Source organism: Phycodurus eques, chromosome 8, assembly GCF_024500275.1.
Source record: "Phycodurus eques isolate BA_2022a chromosome 8, UOR_Pequ_1.1, whole genome shotgun sequence".
NCBI classification, from domain to species: Eukaryota; Metazoa; Chordata; class Actinopteri; order Syngnathiformes; family Syngnathidae; genus Phycodurus; species Phycodurus eques.
In genome coordinates this window covers 3,293,073-3,311,852 of record NC_084532.1, presented here as the reverse complement: position 1 = coordinate 3,311,852, position 18,780 = coordinate 3,293,073, and the positions used below count along the sequence as shown (strand labels likewise).

The window sequence follows — 18,780 nt, the reverse complement described above, 5'->3', positions numbered from 1 at the left end:
CAGCACCCCCGCGACCCTACAGTGGATAAGCGGTACGGAAAATGGATGGATGGACAAGATGAGTTACAGTGGGTACGGAAAGTTTTCAGACCCCCTTAGATTGTTCACTTTATTGCACACTTTTTTGGTTATATTGCAGCCATTTGTTAAAATCATTTTAAGTTATTTTTTCCCCCCATTAATGTACACCCAGCACCCCATATTGACAGAAAAAAACAAGATTTTTTGAAATTTTCGCTGATGTATTTAAAAAAATAAATAAATCACACAACCATAAATATTCAAACCCTTTGCTGTGACACTGATATATTTAACTCGGGTGCTGTCCATTTCTTCTGATCAGCCTTGAGATGGTTCTAGGCCTTCATTGGATTCCAGCTGTTTGTTTGGGACTTGATTAGGAAAGCCACGTACCTGTCTATATAAGACCTTACAGCTCACAGTGCATGTCAGACCAAATGAGAATCATGAGGTCAAAGGAACTGCCTGAAGAGCTCAGAGAAAGAATTGTGGCAAGGCACAGATCTGGCCAAGGTTACAAAAAAAACAATTCTTCTGCACTTAAGCTTCCTAAAAGCCTTTCCCCACCACCTTCGGGACCAAAAGGGAAGCTGGCCCGCCTCTTGAGTGTTACCTTTCCATTTTAGGATTATTTTGTGGTTTAAACCCAGTGGAATAAAATAATTATTTGATTTAAGATAAGACCATTTTCCCTCTTTGCATTGTCACATGCCCCTCTCCTCTTTAATCCCTGTAACAAATGTTTCATTATGTGATTGTTGAGAACCCTAATATTTGCAATGTGGCATTCGTGTTGTGGGGTGAAACATTTCATCTGGTTCACTTGACAACAGATTCAACATTAGGCATTCAAATGTGCAGAAATACAGTCACTAGTGGCATTCATGTAAAGTTCTTAAAACATATCACATTCAAATCCATTAAAGATTGTGGTTGGTTAATCCAGAGTTGCAGTGGCTCCCTGGCACCTCTGGGTGTCGCTGTTGCTCTGCCCAAACTCTTAGCCCGGATGGGCAAAAGTCTCTACAGGTAGCGGGAGAGAGAAGTCTTTGTTAATGAGGCTCTCCTGGCTGGAAGTTAATTGTCTCACTTTGATGCGCCTGGCTTGTAATTCACTTAGCGTCTGTGTGCGAAGTTGAATCTCGCAACTCCGTGGTCGTCTACCTCGGCGGGGAAAGACTGGGGTGCTGGGTGTCATTTTGTAATGGCGTGTCCGTTACACCGGCCGGACATGTCACCCATTGAGCGTGTTTGGGATGCGCTGGATCGGCGTATACGACAGCGTGTTCCAGTTCCTGCCAATATCCAGCAACTTCGCACAGCCATTAAAGAGGAGTGGACCAACATTCCACAGGCCACAATCAACAACCTGCTCAACTCTATGCAAAAGATGTGTTGCACTGCGTGAGGCAAATGGTGGTCACACCAGATACCGACTGGTTTTCTGACCCCCCAGAATAAAGCAAAACTGCACATTTCAGAGTGGCCTTTTATTGTGGCCAGCCTATGGCACACCTGTGCAATCATCAAACTGTCCAACCAACACCTGTGAGGTGGGATGGATTATCTAAAGGAGAAATGCGCACTAACAGATTTGTGAACAATATTTGAGAGAAATTGCCTTTTGTGTATGTAGAAAAGGTTTTAGATGAGGCCAGCTCACGGGAAATGGGAGCAAAAACAAAAGTGTTACATATATTTTTCAGTGTAGTACAAGAAGACCACGCCTTCAGTTTCCATCCTGTTACTTTAGAACAATGTTCTACAGTTAGACATTTCATTGGGTTTTTACACTTACTGGCAACACTATTATAAGTTATACAGCAAGTGTAAGTTGCACAGAAGCGGAAACAATAATGACTGTCTTTGTGAACAAGGATAGGAAAGAATGTGGAGCTTGTGCATATACTTATTGCATTTACTGGTCAAAAAACCCTACTCAGTTGGGGAACTTTCATCCTTGATTTCTTTTTAACTGTTAAAAAAAAAAAAAAGGTCACAGAATGTCCTCAGGCGGAGCTACGTGGTGGTCGGGGTGGCAGCAGCCACCCCAGACTGAAACCCAGCCACCCTACCGGCGGCCACCCCGTTTGTGCCGCATCCAGAATCTCTGCAGGATAAAAGGAATCCTCAAGACTATCGAGGCATTCAGGAAAGAAATGAGCGGCCTGTGTCAGGAATTGTGTCAGCTGCAGGTCAAGCGTTATCAAGGTCAAGCGTTAAAGTGACTACTCGTCACTTTAAACCGCATACACTCCTTGAAGTCTCAGCGCCCTTTGCACAATGGTCATTGCACCGGATTATTGCAATATTAGTCATTCGAACTGCTCTAAGTGCTAGAGGACTCTGCATCTTTTTGCACAATTGTTTTTTGTCAATGTCTTTATGTCCCCAAAGTGTTCTGTAAATTGACTGTTTGTTGTACTAGAGCGGCTCCAACTACCGGAGACAAATTCCTTGTGTGTTTTGGACATACTTGGCAAATAAAGATGATTCTGATTCTGATCCAACAGGATAGTGACCCAACACAAACGGCTAAAAATTGCAACCAGGATAACAGGATAAGTGATAGATTTTTATAAGTACTGTTTTTTTGACGTCTTTTCTTCATCAGGATGTGACATCACAGTGATTCTTTCCATGATATTAATCATTCTGTCTCTCTTGCAGGAAATCTTCCACCAGGTTGTTGAATTCTTCGGGAAACCTCAGATGGAGATTGTGTTTTCCGTCTGGCATCAGATGTAATCTAAATTTGAAAAGGGAACAGCATCACAATGCCTTCGACTACACCATAATGGGCTATGACAGGCTTTTCTGATATTGTTACACAGTCTCACCGTGATCCCCGGATATGTTTGAGGAGGAAGTATGGGTGGCAGCTGGGCACAATAGGATCTTTCTCTCCATGAATGATCAGAGTCGGACATCTGATCAGAGGCAGAAGGTCAATGCAGATGTTTCCTAAAGATAAGACATTTTAAAAAAACAAAATTAGATTTTTAGATGTGTGCTGAATACATTCAGATTAAAATATGCATATCATAGCCATTCTCTACAGATTGAAATGCAATCACTGGATAAAATGTGGACAGTATTAGGTTTCAAAATCAAAACACTTCTGTTGGAATTCTGAAATAGAGGTGAAACCAGATGTTTACATATATATGACTTCATTCCTTTTTATTTACATCTTACACAATGTCTCAATTCCATTGGAATTGGGGTTTGTATTTTGTGAAGTACACTAATCCCTCCTATAACAAACATCCCCACAACATGATGCTGCCAGCCCCAAATTTCATAGTTGGGATGGTGTTCTCAGGCTTGTGAGCTTCCCCCTTTTTCCTCCAAAAGTAACGATGCTCATTTTGGCCAAACAGTTCAATTTTAGTTTTGTCAGACCACAGGATGTCTTTGTTTGTGCATTTGCAAACTTTCTGGATGTTTCTTTTGGCATAATGGCTTCTTCCTGGCAGAGTGCCCAGTCCTCGTTTCACTGTGGCTAATAACGCACACTTACCAGCTTCAGCCAGCATCTTCACAAGGTCTTTTGCTTCTGTCCTTGGGTTGTTATGCACATTTCAGACCAAAGCACCTTATCTCTGGGACACAGAACCCGTCTCCTTCCTGAGCGGTATGATGGCTGGACATTCTCATGGTGCTTACATTAATTCATTCAGTCGTCTTCCGTTCCGCTTATCATGACTAGGGTCGCTGTCGTGCTGGAGTCTATCCCAACTAACTTTGGGCGAGAGGCGGGGTACACCCTGAACTGGTCCCAAGCCAATTGGTGCTTACACTTGTGTACAATTGTTTGAACAGATGGATGTCGCACCTTCAGGAATCTGGAAATTCCACCCAAAGATGAACCAGAATTGTGCAAGTCCACAATGCTCTTCCTGATAGCTTGGCTGAGTTCTATTGACTTTCCAATGATGTTACACAAAGAAGTTGTGTGTATCAGGTGTGCCTATAGTTCAAATACATCCACAGGTAGGTCACTAACTCAAATATTGTCAATAAACCTATCACAAGCTTGCAAAGAAATTATATCATCTGGGTTTTCCCAAATTGTTCAAAGGCACTGCGATGGGCTGGCGACCAGTTCAGGGTGTACCCCACCTCTCCCCGAAGATAGTTGGGATAGGCTCCAGCACACCCTCGACCCTAGTGACGATAAGCGGAGCGGGAGATGAATGAATGTTCAAAGGCATCGTGATCTTACTGTATTTAAACTTCTGGCTTTGAAAAAAGTAATGAAAAACTGTCGGAAAATAATCCCCTCATTATTCAGGCATTTACCAAATGCAAATAATTTTGGGAATCCTAATTGACATAAAACAGGAAACGTTTCTAGTTTCAATTGTATTGAATGAAAATATGGCAAGATTAAAGACAGAAAAGCAATAAAATGGTGCATATTTGCATGACATCCGGGGAATGCAATGAAATTAACTAGCATATAGTTAATAAATAATTTTTGAGTGTTTCAGCTCAGAAATAGAATCACTCAGCGTGCTCAAGCACATTACAATTTTTACTGTTTTCAGCTAACAACTCAATCACCTTGAGGTCTGTGGGCAAACTGTTCTATCCCATTCACCCAGGCCTCCCATGTTTTAGCAAAGACTTCTGCTCCATACACCTCCTCCATCGGCGCCCTCATCCTTGTGCTCCATGTGGACACATCACAGACGGCTTGATGCCCCCGGAGAGCCGCATGCGCACACATGCAAGGCAATACAATGTCAAAAAGAAATCTTGACGATCGGAATTAAGAGTGAAATGTAGTGTGCATTTACCTTTGTAAATGTCAAGGTCTTGTTGTGATACAAACGCATTGGATCCCCATATAACCATCTTGTTGATTAACGCTGGGTTCTTCGCAGCAGCAATTAGGGCTGCGATGCCGCCATCGCTCCACCCCAGCAGAGAGAACTTGACAAACCCCAATGTCTAAAAGTAAAAATGTTATGGAGAGATGATCACTGGTAAGTGAATACACTGTAAAAGGAATTAGCAGTGCCGAGAGTAGTTCACGCCCTTGGCATTTTACCCATTTTGTTACATTACAACCTCTGAATGGTTTTTTTATCTGAGCTTTTTTTGATGGCTCTGCACAAAATACATTTTGAAGCAAAATGAGAAATATATATATATAAATTGAAAATTTACATGTGCATATGTATTCATCCCCTTGTAATGAAGCCCCTAAAAAGCTCTAATGCAACCAATTACCTTCAAAAGCATATAAGGTTAGCCACCAGGCCCTCGCCATTGAGCTCAACCTCCAGATCCGGCTCCAGAGGGGGGATTGTATCAGGGGTCCAGAGTCATACTTTGTCAAATCCCTCAACTAGGACCTGTTCCCATGTGTGACCCTACACGGGCTGTAAATCCCCCAACAATTTAAATCCTGGGATCAGTGGGACACACAAATCCCTCCACTATGTTAGGGTGATGGCTCAAGGAGGATATGCACTACTCACAATAAGAATTTCAGGATGAAACTAAAATGCACTATAACCTTTACAGGCAATAACAATTTGATCAAACTTCAGAATGCGCATGTCCAATTGTTCAATGTTTCATTACTTTTTGCACAACTTGCTGTTCTCTTACAAGGAGCTGAAGGGCAAATTTCACAAAGGGGTTTGATCCATGCATCGACCACTAAATTTCCAAGGAGGCCCATTTCTATGATTTCCTGTGAATCTTTAAGTCTCTCTATATCTCTGTTGCAACCTACTAATGACTTTGACACTCCGATCTCAGGGGGAACCTTCCCTAAGTGAAAATCCTGTTTGAAGTCTCACGGTGAGAGGTACTGTTGATCAACTGTTACAGTAAGTGTCATCTTGGTCTCATAATGTCGAAATATGTCGAAATAAATATCATGATAAAGAGCCTGTTTAAATACAAATTCTAATTGAACCAGGAAAGTTGACTGAGGACTTCATTCTTGCCACAGTCACTTGAGACGTGCTTGAAACTTGAGACTGATGACTTGCACATACAGTATGTGGCATACTCCCACCTCTGCTACCTACCCTCATAAGATCCACAGCATCCCTTGCATCATTTTCAAAGAAGTCAAGAGGAAAGTCTCTGTCTGGAGGTCGCGATAGTCCATAACCACGTGGATCCCAGCCTACTACTGTAAAAACATCCTTGTTCAAAGACTTGAGCTGGGGTTGAAAGTCTGTCTTAGTGTTTCCTGTTGTGTAAATAAATAAATAAAACAACAAACAAACAAAAACAGGTTTTAAGAAAGTTTTTTATTTTATTTTTTATCTGTCCTGTTCAGCTGCTTGGTCATGCAGAATGGTGGCTCTGTTTGCCTTTGCTGGAACAGTTTTCCTCTTAACAGGGTAGTTTGAGATACAATACTTACAGCTTCCTATATGGTTTTGTGTTGTGATTGATACTTACAGTGGGTACGGAAAGTATTCAGACCCCCTTAAAATTTTCACGCAATTAATGTACACACAGCACCCCCTATTGACAGAGAAAACCTGAATTGTTGACATTTTCGCAGATTTATTCAAAAAGAACAACTGAAATATCACACATCCATAAGTATTCAGACCCTTTGCTCAGTATTTAGTCGAAGCACCCTTTTGAGCTAATACAGCCATGAGTCTTTTTAGGAATGATGCAACAAGTTTTTCACACCTGGATTTGGGGATCATCTGCCATTCCTCCGTTGCACATCCTCCAGTTCTGTCAGGTTGGATGGTGAACATTGGTGGACAGCCATTTTCAGGTCTCTCCAGAGATGCTCAATTGGGTTTAAGTCAGGGCTCTGGCTGCGCCATTCGAGAACAGTCAGTTTTTCTGAAGCCACTCCTTCATTATTTTAGCTGTGTGCTTAGGGTGATTCCCAACCAGTGTGCCCATGAGCGCTCTTCAGGTGTGCCGTGGGAAATATCACATTTTACTTAATTGCTCAAAAAAAAATGTATTTCCAAGAAATAATGTATCTTTATTCATCTATTTACGCCAGTGAGGCAAAGTGACAGACAACAAATAAATGCTCTTCTATTAGATGGCAGGAAGTACATACAGCAATAAATGTAGCCACTTTTTGTGACATTTTTGTTTGTTGTTGTGCCGTGAGATTTTTCAATTGTAAAATATGTGCCTTGGTTCCATAAATTTTGGAAATCACTGGCTTAGGGTCATTGTCTTGTTGGAAGGTGAACCTTCAGCCCAGTCTGAGATCCTGAGCACTCTGGAGAAGGTTTTCGTCCAGGATATCGCTGTACTTGACCGCATTCCTCTTTCCTTCGATTGCAACCAGTCGTCCTGTCCCTACAGCTAAAAAACACCCCCACAGCATGATACTGCCCCCAACATGCTTCACTGTTGGGACTGTATTGGACAGGCGATGAGCCGGTTAACTCCACACATACCGCTTAGAATTAAGGCCAAACAGTTCTATCTTGGTCTCATCAGACAAGAGAATCTTATTTCTCGCCATCTTGGGAGTCCTTCAGGTGTTTTTTTTTTTTAAAGCAAACTCCATGCGGGCTCTCATGTGTCTTGCACTGAGGAGAGGCTTCCGTCGGGCCTCTCTGCCATAAAGCCCCGACTGGTGGAGGCTCTTAGGAACCTTAAGTACAGCTGAACATTTTTTGTAACCTTGGCCAGATCTGTGCCTTGCCACAATTCTGTCTCTGAGCTCTTCAGGCAGTTCCTTTGACCTCGTGATTCTCATTTGCTCTGACATGCACTGTGAGCTGTAAGGTCTTATATAGACAGGTGTGTGGCTTTCCTAATCAAGTCCATCCATCCATCTTCTACCGCTTATCCGGGTCGGGTCGCGGGGGCAGTAGCTTTAGCAGGGACGCCCAGACTTCCCTCTCCCCAGCCACTTCATCCAGCTCTTCCGGAGGGATCCCGAGGCGTTCCCAGGCCAGCCGAAGGACGTAGTCTCTCCAGCGTGTCCTGGGTCGTCCCCGGGGTCTCCTCCCGGTGGGACGTGCCCGGAACACCTCACCGGGGAGGCGTCCGGGAGGCATCCGAATCAGATGCCCCAGCCACCTCATCTGGCTCCTCTCAATGCGGAGGAGCAGCGGCTCTACTCTGAGATCCTCCCGGATGACCGAGCTTCTCACCCTATCTCTAAGGGAGAGCCCGGACACCCTGCGGAGGAAACTCATTTCGGCCGCTTGTATCCGGGATCTCGTTCTTTCGGTCACGACCCACAGCTCATGACCATAGGTGAGGGTAGGAACGGTAAATTGAGAGCTTCGCCTTTCGGCTTAGCTCCTTCTTTACCACAACGGACCGATACAAAGTCCGCTCCTAATCAAGTCCAGTCAGTATAATCAAAACACAGCTGGACTCCAGATGGTGTCGAACCATCTCAAGGATGAGCAGAAGAAATGGACAGCACCCGAGTTAAATATATGAGTGTCACAGCAAAGGGTTTGAATACTTATGCCTGTCCTGTGTGATATTTCAGTTTTTCGTTTTTAATAAATATGCAAACATTTCAACAATTTCTTTTTTACAAGGTTTGAGAAGGGCCAGAGAGAAAAGAGAGAGAGAAAAAAGAAAAAATAGAATCACGATAGCAGAATAACTAATATATGACTATTATAACCTAAGACAAACTTGTGAGTTTTACTTAGTATTTATTTTACTGTTATTTTATCTCAATACTTTAATATTTATTGTATCTTAATTTTATTCTGCTTTATCTCACTTTAATATTTATTGTATCTTAATTGTATTCTGCTTTTTTAATTTTAGGTTTGTTATTTATGTTTTTATCATTTCAGTCTATAAATTTTTAGGTTTGGTGTAATATCTTTCAGTAATATTTTACTGCTTCCAGTGTTTTCTCAGAGGGAGCCCACTGCCCTGGGAGCTGTGATGGGGAGTGGTCGTGATCCTGCCCCTTGGGGTCCCCAGTCGCTGTGGGTGCAGGCTTCATCCTGGTGGCCTTTGACTGGGGCCTACGGTCCATTCCTGGAGCAGACAGCTCTCTGAGATGGTGTTTCCTCACCTGGATGCTCTGTACTCAGCCTCAGGTTATTAGGTCATAACGGTATTATTATTAACCTGTATGTGTGTGCGTGTCTGTGTCCTTGTGGACAATTGGATGGTGGGTACGATTTATTTTTATACTGTTTTTAATTAAGTGAAGTGATTTGTGTTGCATTTTTTACATCTAAAAAGCGGTTACGAGTAACGTTTGATTGCTTGATTGATTGATTAGGCACACATCTGCCACCATTTAAAGTGACTATGATTAAGCCCAAATAAAGTGTAGGTGTTCTAGTAGGCTTTTCTTGACATTGTTTTGCTTTTAAGCAAAGCAGGAGTTTGAATGTGATTGGTTAATTCGGAACACAGCCGCATCTCCAGTTATATGAGTGCGCACACTTGTCCAACAACATTATCTCAGTTGTTCATTTCTACTTCACTCTTGAAAATATATATTTTTTTCAAACGAGTTATGCAAAGTATAGGTCACATTAATTGTGGAATAAGTTTTGAAATGATTTGTCTTGGTCTCATTTTTCAATATCACAGAAACCTGTTTGAACAGGTGTTGCTGTTCACGTTTTATACATCACTGGACTACATTTTGAGCCATGTTGGATGTACTGTACCTAGAGCACCAGGAAGCAACACCACTGCATGTTTCCCTGTGCCTGTCTTCTCATAGTAAAGATCCACTCCATTAACATTTTGCCTGCCACATGTCAGTGAGGAGCTGCAGAAAAATCAATGAGTAGACATAGTCAAAGTGATGAAAACGTTATTATATTATGCACTCACAAGAAAATGTAAACATATAAAACTGAAAAAAAAATTCAAGTTAGATACATTTGAAATAATCGCTTACTTTATAACACAATTATTGTATTGTTGATCATTTCACTTTAGGTACATAGAAAATTTGGGTGCCATGAAATTAAATGTAAATGTGAATTAATTATGTACTGTGTTTAGAAGACAGCACAGTGGTTGTATAGTTATGAGGTTTGGGGTTCAAATCTCATCTGAAGCTGTCATGTCTGGAGATTGCATGTACTCTGCTTGCTTGCGTTGGTTTCCTCCAGATACTCACTCCCTACATTTTAAAAAATTATGTAGGTTAGGTTCATTGAAGGCTAGTGCCATGGGAAATTATCTAATTTCACTTAAAGGGAACCTCGATTCTAACGACAAATACAGTACTTCTTACGATACAACCACTGACCTCTACTTTTGAAATACAGTGTTACATATTTATGATCTTTTCTTTTTAACTTGTAAAAACAGTTTTTGTTTGTGGCTGCTGTTTTTGCGTGTGCAAAGCATTCTGGGATTGATGACGTATAATGGTTGCTATTGGCCGCCGTACATTGCTGCCCTCTCTCATCTTATATTAGACAAATGTTTAAACTTGAATTGCACATTTGTATTCATATATCCATCCATTCTCAACACTGCTTATTCTGTTCAGGGTCGTGGGACGCTCTCGCCTATCCCAGCTGACTTCGGGCAAAAGGCGGAATACACCCTGAACTGGTCACTAGTCAGTCACAGGGCACATACAGAAGACACAGACAACCATTCGCACTCACATTCACACTGTCACTGAGTGGGAACTGAACCCACCCTTCCCGCACCAAAGTCAGGTAAGTGTACCACTATACCATCAGTGACACAACTGTCACCCATTTAAAATAGTTTTTAAAAAAAATCAAAAATCATCCATCCATCCATTTTCCTCTGCTTATCAGAAGTCGGGTCTCCAAACTTCCCTCTCCCCAGCCACCTCGCCCAGCTTAACCGAGGGAAATCTCGTGGCGTTCCCAAGCCAGCCGAGAGACCAAGTCGCTCCAGGGTTGTCCCTGGGCCCTCCTCACGGTGGGGAGTTCCCAAAACACCTCACCAGGAGGTATCCTGACCAGAAGGCCCAAACCACCTCATTTGCCTCACATAACCTCACAAACCTAAAACTAAAACTATAAACAAAGACAAAAGGAACAGAGCAAGGACCATAGATCACTTTACACTTGCGATTATGTGATTACTGAGATGCACATGTCATGGAAACAATGAGTCCCAACGCGGGAACAATGAGTCCCTGCAACTTCTCATCATGGAAAACAGATACAGTAATCCTATGGGATATCACAGTTCTTGCTTTGCGGTCCCGCTATACTGTATATTTTTATTACAGGTGTTACTCTATTTATTTTTTATACTGTTTGTACAATATGTTTGTGTTATCCATTGCTCTTGTGCTCTCACAGTATATTTTATGTGTTTAGGTCTGTCATGACAGCACAATATTTAAGACGATATATTTTCCCAAAAACTATCACGACAAATGACAGTATCGTTGATGCTTGTTTTTGTTTTTTTACCACTGATATAATGAAATTAGAGAATGCAGCCCTATGGGTGGCACAAGTCAGTGCAAACTGTAGGCCGGCTTAAAACCTTGCCAAACAAATATGAGCGTTCATCCAAAGAATTCCATACCGGATCGGTCGTAGCCCGGGTTAACAACGTCCGCCACCGGCGCCGTCAAGCTGCGGGGCGCCGTTGGAAATTCAGCTACTGTGGGTTGAAGTAAAAGAAGAAGAAGAGGTGGAAAGCGGGTTCTTCGTCAGAAAGAGAAGAGGAAAGCACAGAGCCTAGAACTGAATGTGGGGACTTTGAATGTTGGGACTATGACAGGAAAATCTCGGGAGTTGGTTGACATGATGATTAGGAGAAAGGTTGATATATTGTGTGTCCAGGAGACCAGGTGGAAAGGCAGTAAGGCTAGAAGTTTAGGGGCAGGGTTTAAATTATTTTACCATGGTGTAGATGGGAAGAGAAATGGAGTCGGGGTTATTTTAAAAGAAGAGTTGGCTAAGAATGTCTTGGAGGTGAAAAGCGTATCGGATCGAGTGATGAGGCTGAAATTTGAAATTGAGGGTGTTATGTGTAATGTGATTAGTGGCTATGCCCCACAGGTAGGATGTGACCTCGAGGTGAAAGAGAAATTCTGGAAGGAGCTAGATGATGTAGTTCTGAGCATCCCAGACAGAGAGAGAGTCGTAATTAGTGCAGATTGTAATGGACATGTTGGTGAAGGTAATAGGGGTGATGAAGAAGTGATGGGTAAGTACGGCATCCAGGAAAGGAACTTGGAGGGACAGATGGTGGCAGACTTTGCAACAAGGATGCAAATGGCTGTAGTGAACACTTTTTCCAGAAGATAGGGTGACCTACAAGAGCGGAGGTAGAAGCACACAGGTGGATTACATCTTGTGCAGACGATGTAATCTGAAGGAAGTTACCAACTGTAAGGTAGTGGTAGGGGAGAGTGTGGCTAGACAGCATAGGATAGTGGTGTGTAAGATGACTCTGGTGGTGGGGAGGACAATTAGGAAGACAAAGGCAGAGAAGAGAACCATGTGGTGGAAGCTGAGACAGGACGAATGTTGTGCAGCTTTTCGGGAAGAGGTGATACAGGCTCTCGGTGGACGGCAGGAGCTTCCAGAAGACTGGACCACTGCAGCCAAGGTGATCAGAGAGGCAGGCAGGAGAGTACTTGGTGTATCTTCTGGTAGGAAAGGAGAGAAGGAGACTTGGTGGTGGAACCTCACAGTACAGGAAATCATACAAGGAAAAAGGTTAGCTAAGAAGAAGTAGGACACTGAGAGGACAGAGGAGAGGCGAAAGGAATACATTGAGATGCGACACAGGGCAAAGGTAGAGGTGGCAAAGGCCAAACAAGAGGCATATGATGACATGTATGGCAGGTTGGACACTAAAGAAGGAGAAAATGATCTATACAGGCTGGCTAGACAGAGGGATAGAGATGGGAAGGATGTGCAGCAGGTTAGGGTGATTAAGGATAGAGATGGAAATATGTTGACTGGTGCCAGCAGTGTGCTTGCTAGATGGAAAGAATACTTCGAGGAGTTGATGAATGAGGAAAATGATAGAGAAGGGAGAGTAGAAGAGTTAAGTGTGGTGGACCAGGAAGTGGCAATGATTAGTAAGGGGGAAGTTAGAAAGGCGTTAAAGAGGATGAAAAATGGAAAGGCAGTTGGTCCTGATGACATTCCTGTGGAGATATGGAAGCATCTGGGAGAGGTGGCTGTGGAGTTTTTGACCATCTTGTTCAATAGAATTCTAGTGCGTGAGAAGATGCCTGAGGAATGGAAGAAAAGTGTACTGGTGCCCATTTTTAACAACAAAGGTGATGTGCAGAGCTGTGGCAACTATAGAGGAATAAAGTTGATGAGCCACACAATGAAGTTGTGGGAAAGAGTAGTGGAGGCTAGACTCAGGACAGAAGTGAGTATTTGCGAGCAACAGTATGGTTTCATGCCTAGAAAGAGTACAACAGATGCATTATTTGCCTTGAGGATGTTGATGGAAAAGTACAGAGAAGGTCAGAAGGAGCTACATTGTGTCTTTGTAGATCTAGAGAAAGCCTATGACAGAGTACCCAGAGAGGAACTGTGGCACTGCATGCGGAAGTCTGGAGTGGCAGAGAAGTATGTTAGAATAATACAGGACATGTACGAGGGCAGCAGAACAGCGGTGAGGTGTGCTGTAGGTGTGACAGAATAATTTAAGGTGGACGTGGGACTGCATCAGGGATCAGCCCTGAGCCCCTTCCTTTTTGCAGTGGTGATGGATAGGCTGACAGATGAGGTTGGACTGGAATCCCCGTGGACCATGATGCTTGGAGATGACATTGTGATCTGCAGTGAAAGCAGGGAGCATCTGGAGGAACAGTTAGAAAGATGGAGCCATGCACTGGAAAGAAGAGGAATGAAGATTAGCCGAAGTAAAACAGAATATATGTGCATGAATGAGAGGGCTGGTGGGGGAAGAATGAGGCTACAGGGAGAAGAGATAGCAAGGGTGGAGGACTTTAAATACTTGGGCTCAACCGTCCAGAGCAATGGTGAGTGTGGTCAGGAAGTGAAGAAACGGGTCCAAGCAGGTTGGAACGGGTGGAGGAAGGTGTCAGGTGTGTTATGTGACAGAAGAGTCTCTGCTAGGATGAAGGGCAAAGTTTATAAAACAGTGGTGAGGCCAGCCATGATGTATGGATTAGAGACAGTGGCACTGAAGAGACAACAGGAAGCAGAGCTGGAGGTGGCGGAAATGAAGATGTTGAGGTTTGCCCTCGGAGTGACCAGGTTGGATAAAATTAGAAATGAGCTCATCAGAGGGACAGCCAAGGTTCGATGTTTTGGAGACAAAGTTAGAGAGAGCAGACTTCGATGGTTTGGACACGTCCAGAGGAGAAATAGTGAGTATATTGGAAGAAGGATGATGAGGATGGAGCTGCCAGGCAAGAGAGCTCGAGGAAGACCAAAGAGAAGGTTGATGGATGTCGTGAGGGAAGACATGATGGCAGTTGGTGTTCGAGAGGAGGATGCAGGAGATAGGCTTACATGGAAAAGGATGACGCTCTGTGGCGACCCCTAACGGGACAAGCCGAAAGGAAAAGAAGAAGATATAATGAAATTAGAGCATAATAATTTGAGTACATCATTTTTAAGAACAGTTGACTTTTAATTATAATTCTTATATTCATGAACATTGACATTGTAAAGTAAAACAATACATACAACAGACTCAGGCTTTTTTCCCAAAAATTGCACTTCTACAAATATTAAATATTGGCACAACAGTAGAAGAAGAAGAAGAAGAAAATCACCCTTATTGTCATTAACATGCATGCATGCGCGCAAAATGTGTTCTCTACATTTTACTCATCACAGTAAACACACACACACACTTGTTAGTGGAATACACTGGAGAAGGGAGCAGCTGAAGTGCCCCGGGAGCAGTTTGGGGTATCAGTGTCTTGTTGGCGGATGGTCCGGTCGGGGTCTTGAACCTAAGCACCCCACGGTGGCAGGAGATGAGCTTAACCATTGGGCTATGGCTGCAAACAGTAATACCTTAAGAGGCAATAAAGTGCCAATCAATTTTTTAGTTAAGAAAATTCAAAGTAACATTAATGACAACACAAGTAGATCAAAACAACCCGTTTTGTTTTGATGTGTACTACTTTTTAAAAGTCTGCAGCCTTTCTTAAAATGCTGCTTTGTCAACATGTTCGACAGCTACTCTTTGCAATACTAATGCTATACTGTATAATGTGAGCATACATGCGCCGTATTCACATTTGTATTTGCATTGTTGGGCAAAAGGTTCCGTAATTGCAAGCATCTCAACAAGAGATGTCCCACTATGTTTTTTTGTTCCCGGCTGAAGACATTGGGTGGGATGGTTGTATTTAAAATGGATTATGTCACCGAGGTTTTAAGTTCTGTTGTCTTTGTTGAGACTTTTTATTAACTCGACATCGCAGCTTGTTGGTGTTAGCGGGATGGCCGCATTCATCTGGCTTGAATCCAAAATGTTCCCACATTGTTGCGGCGGTGTTAGGCTTTGGAACTGATCTATTTATGCCGCGCAATTTCCGATAACTGCAGCTGCTGGCTCGCCGTCAGAAAACTTAGCGTCGTGTACACGAGGGCCCACATTTCATATGCACCCACGCACGTCCACAAGCACTTCGCTATCTCTGATTGGTTTAGAGACGACGATGAAACCCATCGTGTGTCTGCTTTCAAGTTGCGGAAATGTTTTTTTCTTACATATATGATTGGGCAGCTCTACACGCGCCCTCAGTAGCAGAACTTTAAAATCTATTCTAAAACTGACTGGGAGCCAGTGTAGAGACTTTAGAATCGGAGTAATATGCTCTGACCTCTTTGTTTTTGTCAGAACATTCATTAACAGAATCTGTGACAAAGGGCACCCTTGGCGGAGTCCAACTCTCACTGGAAACAAATCTGACGCAACCGCCAGCAATGCGGACCAAACCTTGACACCAGTCGTACAGGGACCGAATAGCCCGTATCAAGGAGTCTGGTACCCCATACTCCCGGAGCACCCCCGAAAGGACTCCCAGAGGGACACGGTCGAACTCCTTCTACAAGTCCATAAAACACATGTAGACTGGTTGGGCGAACTCCCATGCACCTTCCAGAACCCTGCTAAGTGTGTAGAGCTGGTCCACTGTTCCATGGCCAGGACAAAAACCACACTGCTCCTCCTAAATCTGAAACAGAAGCTTTCCCTCACATTGAAACTACATTTCTGGGTTTTAACTGTGCTGCCGCACCGACTCAAGCCATATTAATAGTATATAAAGCATCATATATTATGTTTTACATCAATACTTAACTATATTCATTATTTGTAATGTTCCTGTGGATGAAAAAAGCAAAGCTTGTGTACCCAGCGAACGTTCGGTCAGCAAGACTAACACTTGCTTTTATTCTCGCCCCAAGTCCTCATTTTTGAAATCCACTTGTTTCTTAACTATTATTCAATCTTTTTATGGTTTAATAAATGTGATCAAGTATTAAGTGTACAGTGTTTACCACAGTATCCACTCAGAGTTTACAAAGTAGCTGCACTATGAATGGCAAGCTGACTGATGTATACTCGCCAATCACGGACCACAACCGTCATCTTTATTCTCAACTCTATTTTCATTGCTGGTTAATTCCTCTCTTTGCTCATGGCTTTGCGTTCATCGCTGGCGCGGCTGCTATTGTAGCTCATGCTAAAAACATCGGCCAAACTGGGCATATCGCCTTTTGACGTCACTTCCCAGCGACGCAAACAGAAAATGGCGACCGATGTTGACGTAACATTTCGTAAAAATATGTAAAGCTGGAAATGATTTGTCGTTAAGGTGGAGCTTATTGTTATGCTGCATCAAAAGAGGTCATATAAACAAAACATGTCATTACAATCAGAGATATTTTTAAATTGTTTGAAAATCCTTATTCATTACAAATATATCTTTGTTTATCCATCTGTGACAGGTAGAACAATTGAATGCTCTCTCAATAGATGGCACAAGGTACAATTAACATGTATCCACCTGTTTCTATTCATCCATCCATTTTCTGTACCGCTTCTCGTCACTCGGGCCGCGGGCGTTCTAGCCTATCCCAGCTATCTTCGGGCGGGAGGCGGGGTACACCCTGAACTGCTCGCCAGCCAATCGCAGGGCACATAGAAACAAACATCCATTCGCACTCAACATTCACACCTACAGGCAATTTAGAGCCTTCAATCAACCTACCACCGTGCCGCCTTTCTATTCATAAAACCAAATAAGTAATGGCTTCCTGTGAACATATTACCTTTCAATTAAATTGGCCCATATTGCACACTAAGTAAGTCTATTTGTGAGTCCATTGAAACGATATCATCATCATTATTTGAGTATTTCTACTTTTTGTGACACACTTGTTTGGTGGCGTGCCATGACATTTTTCGAAGGTAAAATAGGTGCCTTGGCTCAATAAACTTAGGTGAACACTACTTCTAATTCATTGTGTGAATGTGCGCGTGAATGGTCGTTTGTCCACATGTGCCCCAAGATTGGTTGGCGACCAGTCCAGGGTTTACCCCACCGCTTGCCAAAGGTCATCTCGGAGAGGCTACAGCTCATGAGGACAACCGACATTTTACCGTTTACTGTGTTTTGCTTTCCTATGATTTTGGGGGAGGAAGAATGTCAAACAATGTTGTTACGTAACACGGGAAAATGAATATAAAACAACATGAAATATACTGCGAGGTAAAGACTTAAATATAGTCATTTTCTATAATATTGTCATTAGATAGACGTATTAGTATTTTGCTTTTCCTTCATATTCCGTACATTGAGACACTGCACCATCTAGTGGACATAGAACTAATTTACACCCGAATCACTTCCGGCTCGTCATGACAGGAAAACATGGCGCGAGGGGCTTTTCCTTCTTTTTCAACCAACCCATTTCTCAAACACCGGTACATTTTGGAGTAGCAAATATTGACGTGTTACCAGTACGAGTGCCTCGCGGTCGTCGTTCTCCTTAGGTTTCGCAGACGTCCTGCACTTATTAAACACGTCGCCATTGGTGCTCTCGTCGTCTGAAGAGTTGAACAAAGTCTCCTCCTCATTTCCAATTTAAAGTGAACGTACACCCGAAGCTTCGCTATGGCGACGTCACGTGTGGTTTCAGTTAGTTACTATTTAGTTCAAATAACTCATCTGGGAAGAAACCATGTCAAAACATTCACGTACGTACAGTGTTTGTATTTGTCAAAAGCTGCAACATTAACTGAGTCAAATTTACCTGCACTATTTTAAGGTTGGAGCTAACTGCCTTCTAAACATTGGAGCAGTGTTGCAAATTGGACCCCTGGCAGACCGCTTGGCGTTGAGCAACCTGAAGTTGGTCGGGGGTCTTAAAAGCTTTATTAGTCTCCGAAGCGTCCGCTTAATCAAGTTTTTTTGTTGAGTTCCAGTGCAGCCTTCGGGATAGACTTCTTTTTTTTTTTGTTGTTTTTTTTTTTTTCTTCTGGCTTTTCAGGGGCGGCACGGTGGCCTCACAGTTCTGTGGCCTCACAGTTCTGAGGACCCGGGTTCAATCCCCAGCCCCGCCTGTGTGGAGTTTGCATGTTCTCCCCGTGCCTGCGTGGGTTTTCTCCGGGCACTCCGGTTTCCTCCCACATCCCCAAAACATGCATTAATTGGTGACTCTAAATTGCCCTTAGGCATGACTGTGAGTGCGAATGGTTGTTTGTTTGTATGTGCCCTGCGATTGGCTGGCAACCAGTTCAGGGTGTACCCCGCCTCCTGCCCGATGACAGCTGGGATAGGCTCCAGCACCCTTGTGCGGAGAAGCGGCTCAGAAAATGGATGGA

General features: G+C 43.1%; 1 protein-coding gene across 3 annotated transcripts; it reads right to left on the bottom strand.

Moving 5' to 3' along the window:
• Window positions 1-1,025: 1,025 nt before the first annotated feature.
• Window positions 1,026-18,019, bottom strand: bphl (biphenyl hydrolase like). 3 transcript variants are annotated; one of them, XR_009769095.1, is made up of 8 exons: window positions 17,915-18,019; window positions 9,651-9,754; window positions 6,075-6,241; window positions 4,827-4,980; window positions 4,591-4,722; window positions 2,862-2,985; window positions 2,608-2,770; window positions 1,026-1,044 (listed from the first exon to the last, which is right to left on the bottom strand). XR_009769095.1 is itself a non-coding variant. In XM_061684705.1 (7 exons), exons 1-7 carry the CDS (start codon window positions 17,986-17,988, stop codon window positions 2,668-2,670), a joined length of 858 nt encoding a protein of 285 aa, XP_061540689.1. In that variant the 5' UTR covers window positions 17,989-18,019; the 3' UTR covers window positions 2,113-2,667. The 3 variants fall into 3 exon arrangements, 2 of the variants coding, with proteins under 2 accessions (XP_061540689.1, XP_061540690.1); XM_061684705.1 differs by lacking the exon at window positions 1,026-1,044 and having other exon boundaries at window positions 2,113-2,770; XM_061684706.1 differs by lacking the exon at window positions 1,026-1,044 and having other exon boundaries at window positions 2,113-2,770; window positions 6,075-6,181.
• Window positions 18,020-18,780: the final 761 nt, after the last annotated feature.

Bases quoted from the DNA above. Each gene is read 5' to 3' on its own strand.
- bphl (XM_061684705.1), bottom strand. From the start codon at position 17,988: ATGGCGACGTGTTTAATAAGTGCAGGACGTCTGCGAAACCTAAGGAGA. The intron at 4,723-4,826 runs GTAAATGCACAC...GGGGGCATCAAG, and splicing joins AGACCTTGACATTTACAAAG to CCGTCTGTGATGTGTCCACA. The intron at 2,986-4,590 runs GTGATTGAGTTG...TCTTATCTTTAG, and splicing joins GTTTGCCCACAGACCTCAAG to GAAACATCTGCATTGACCTT.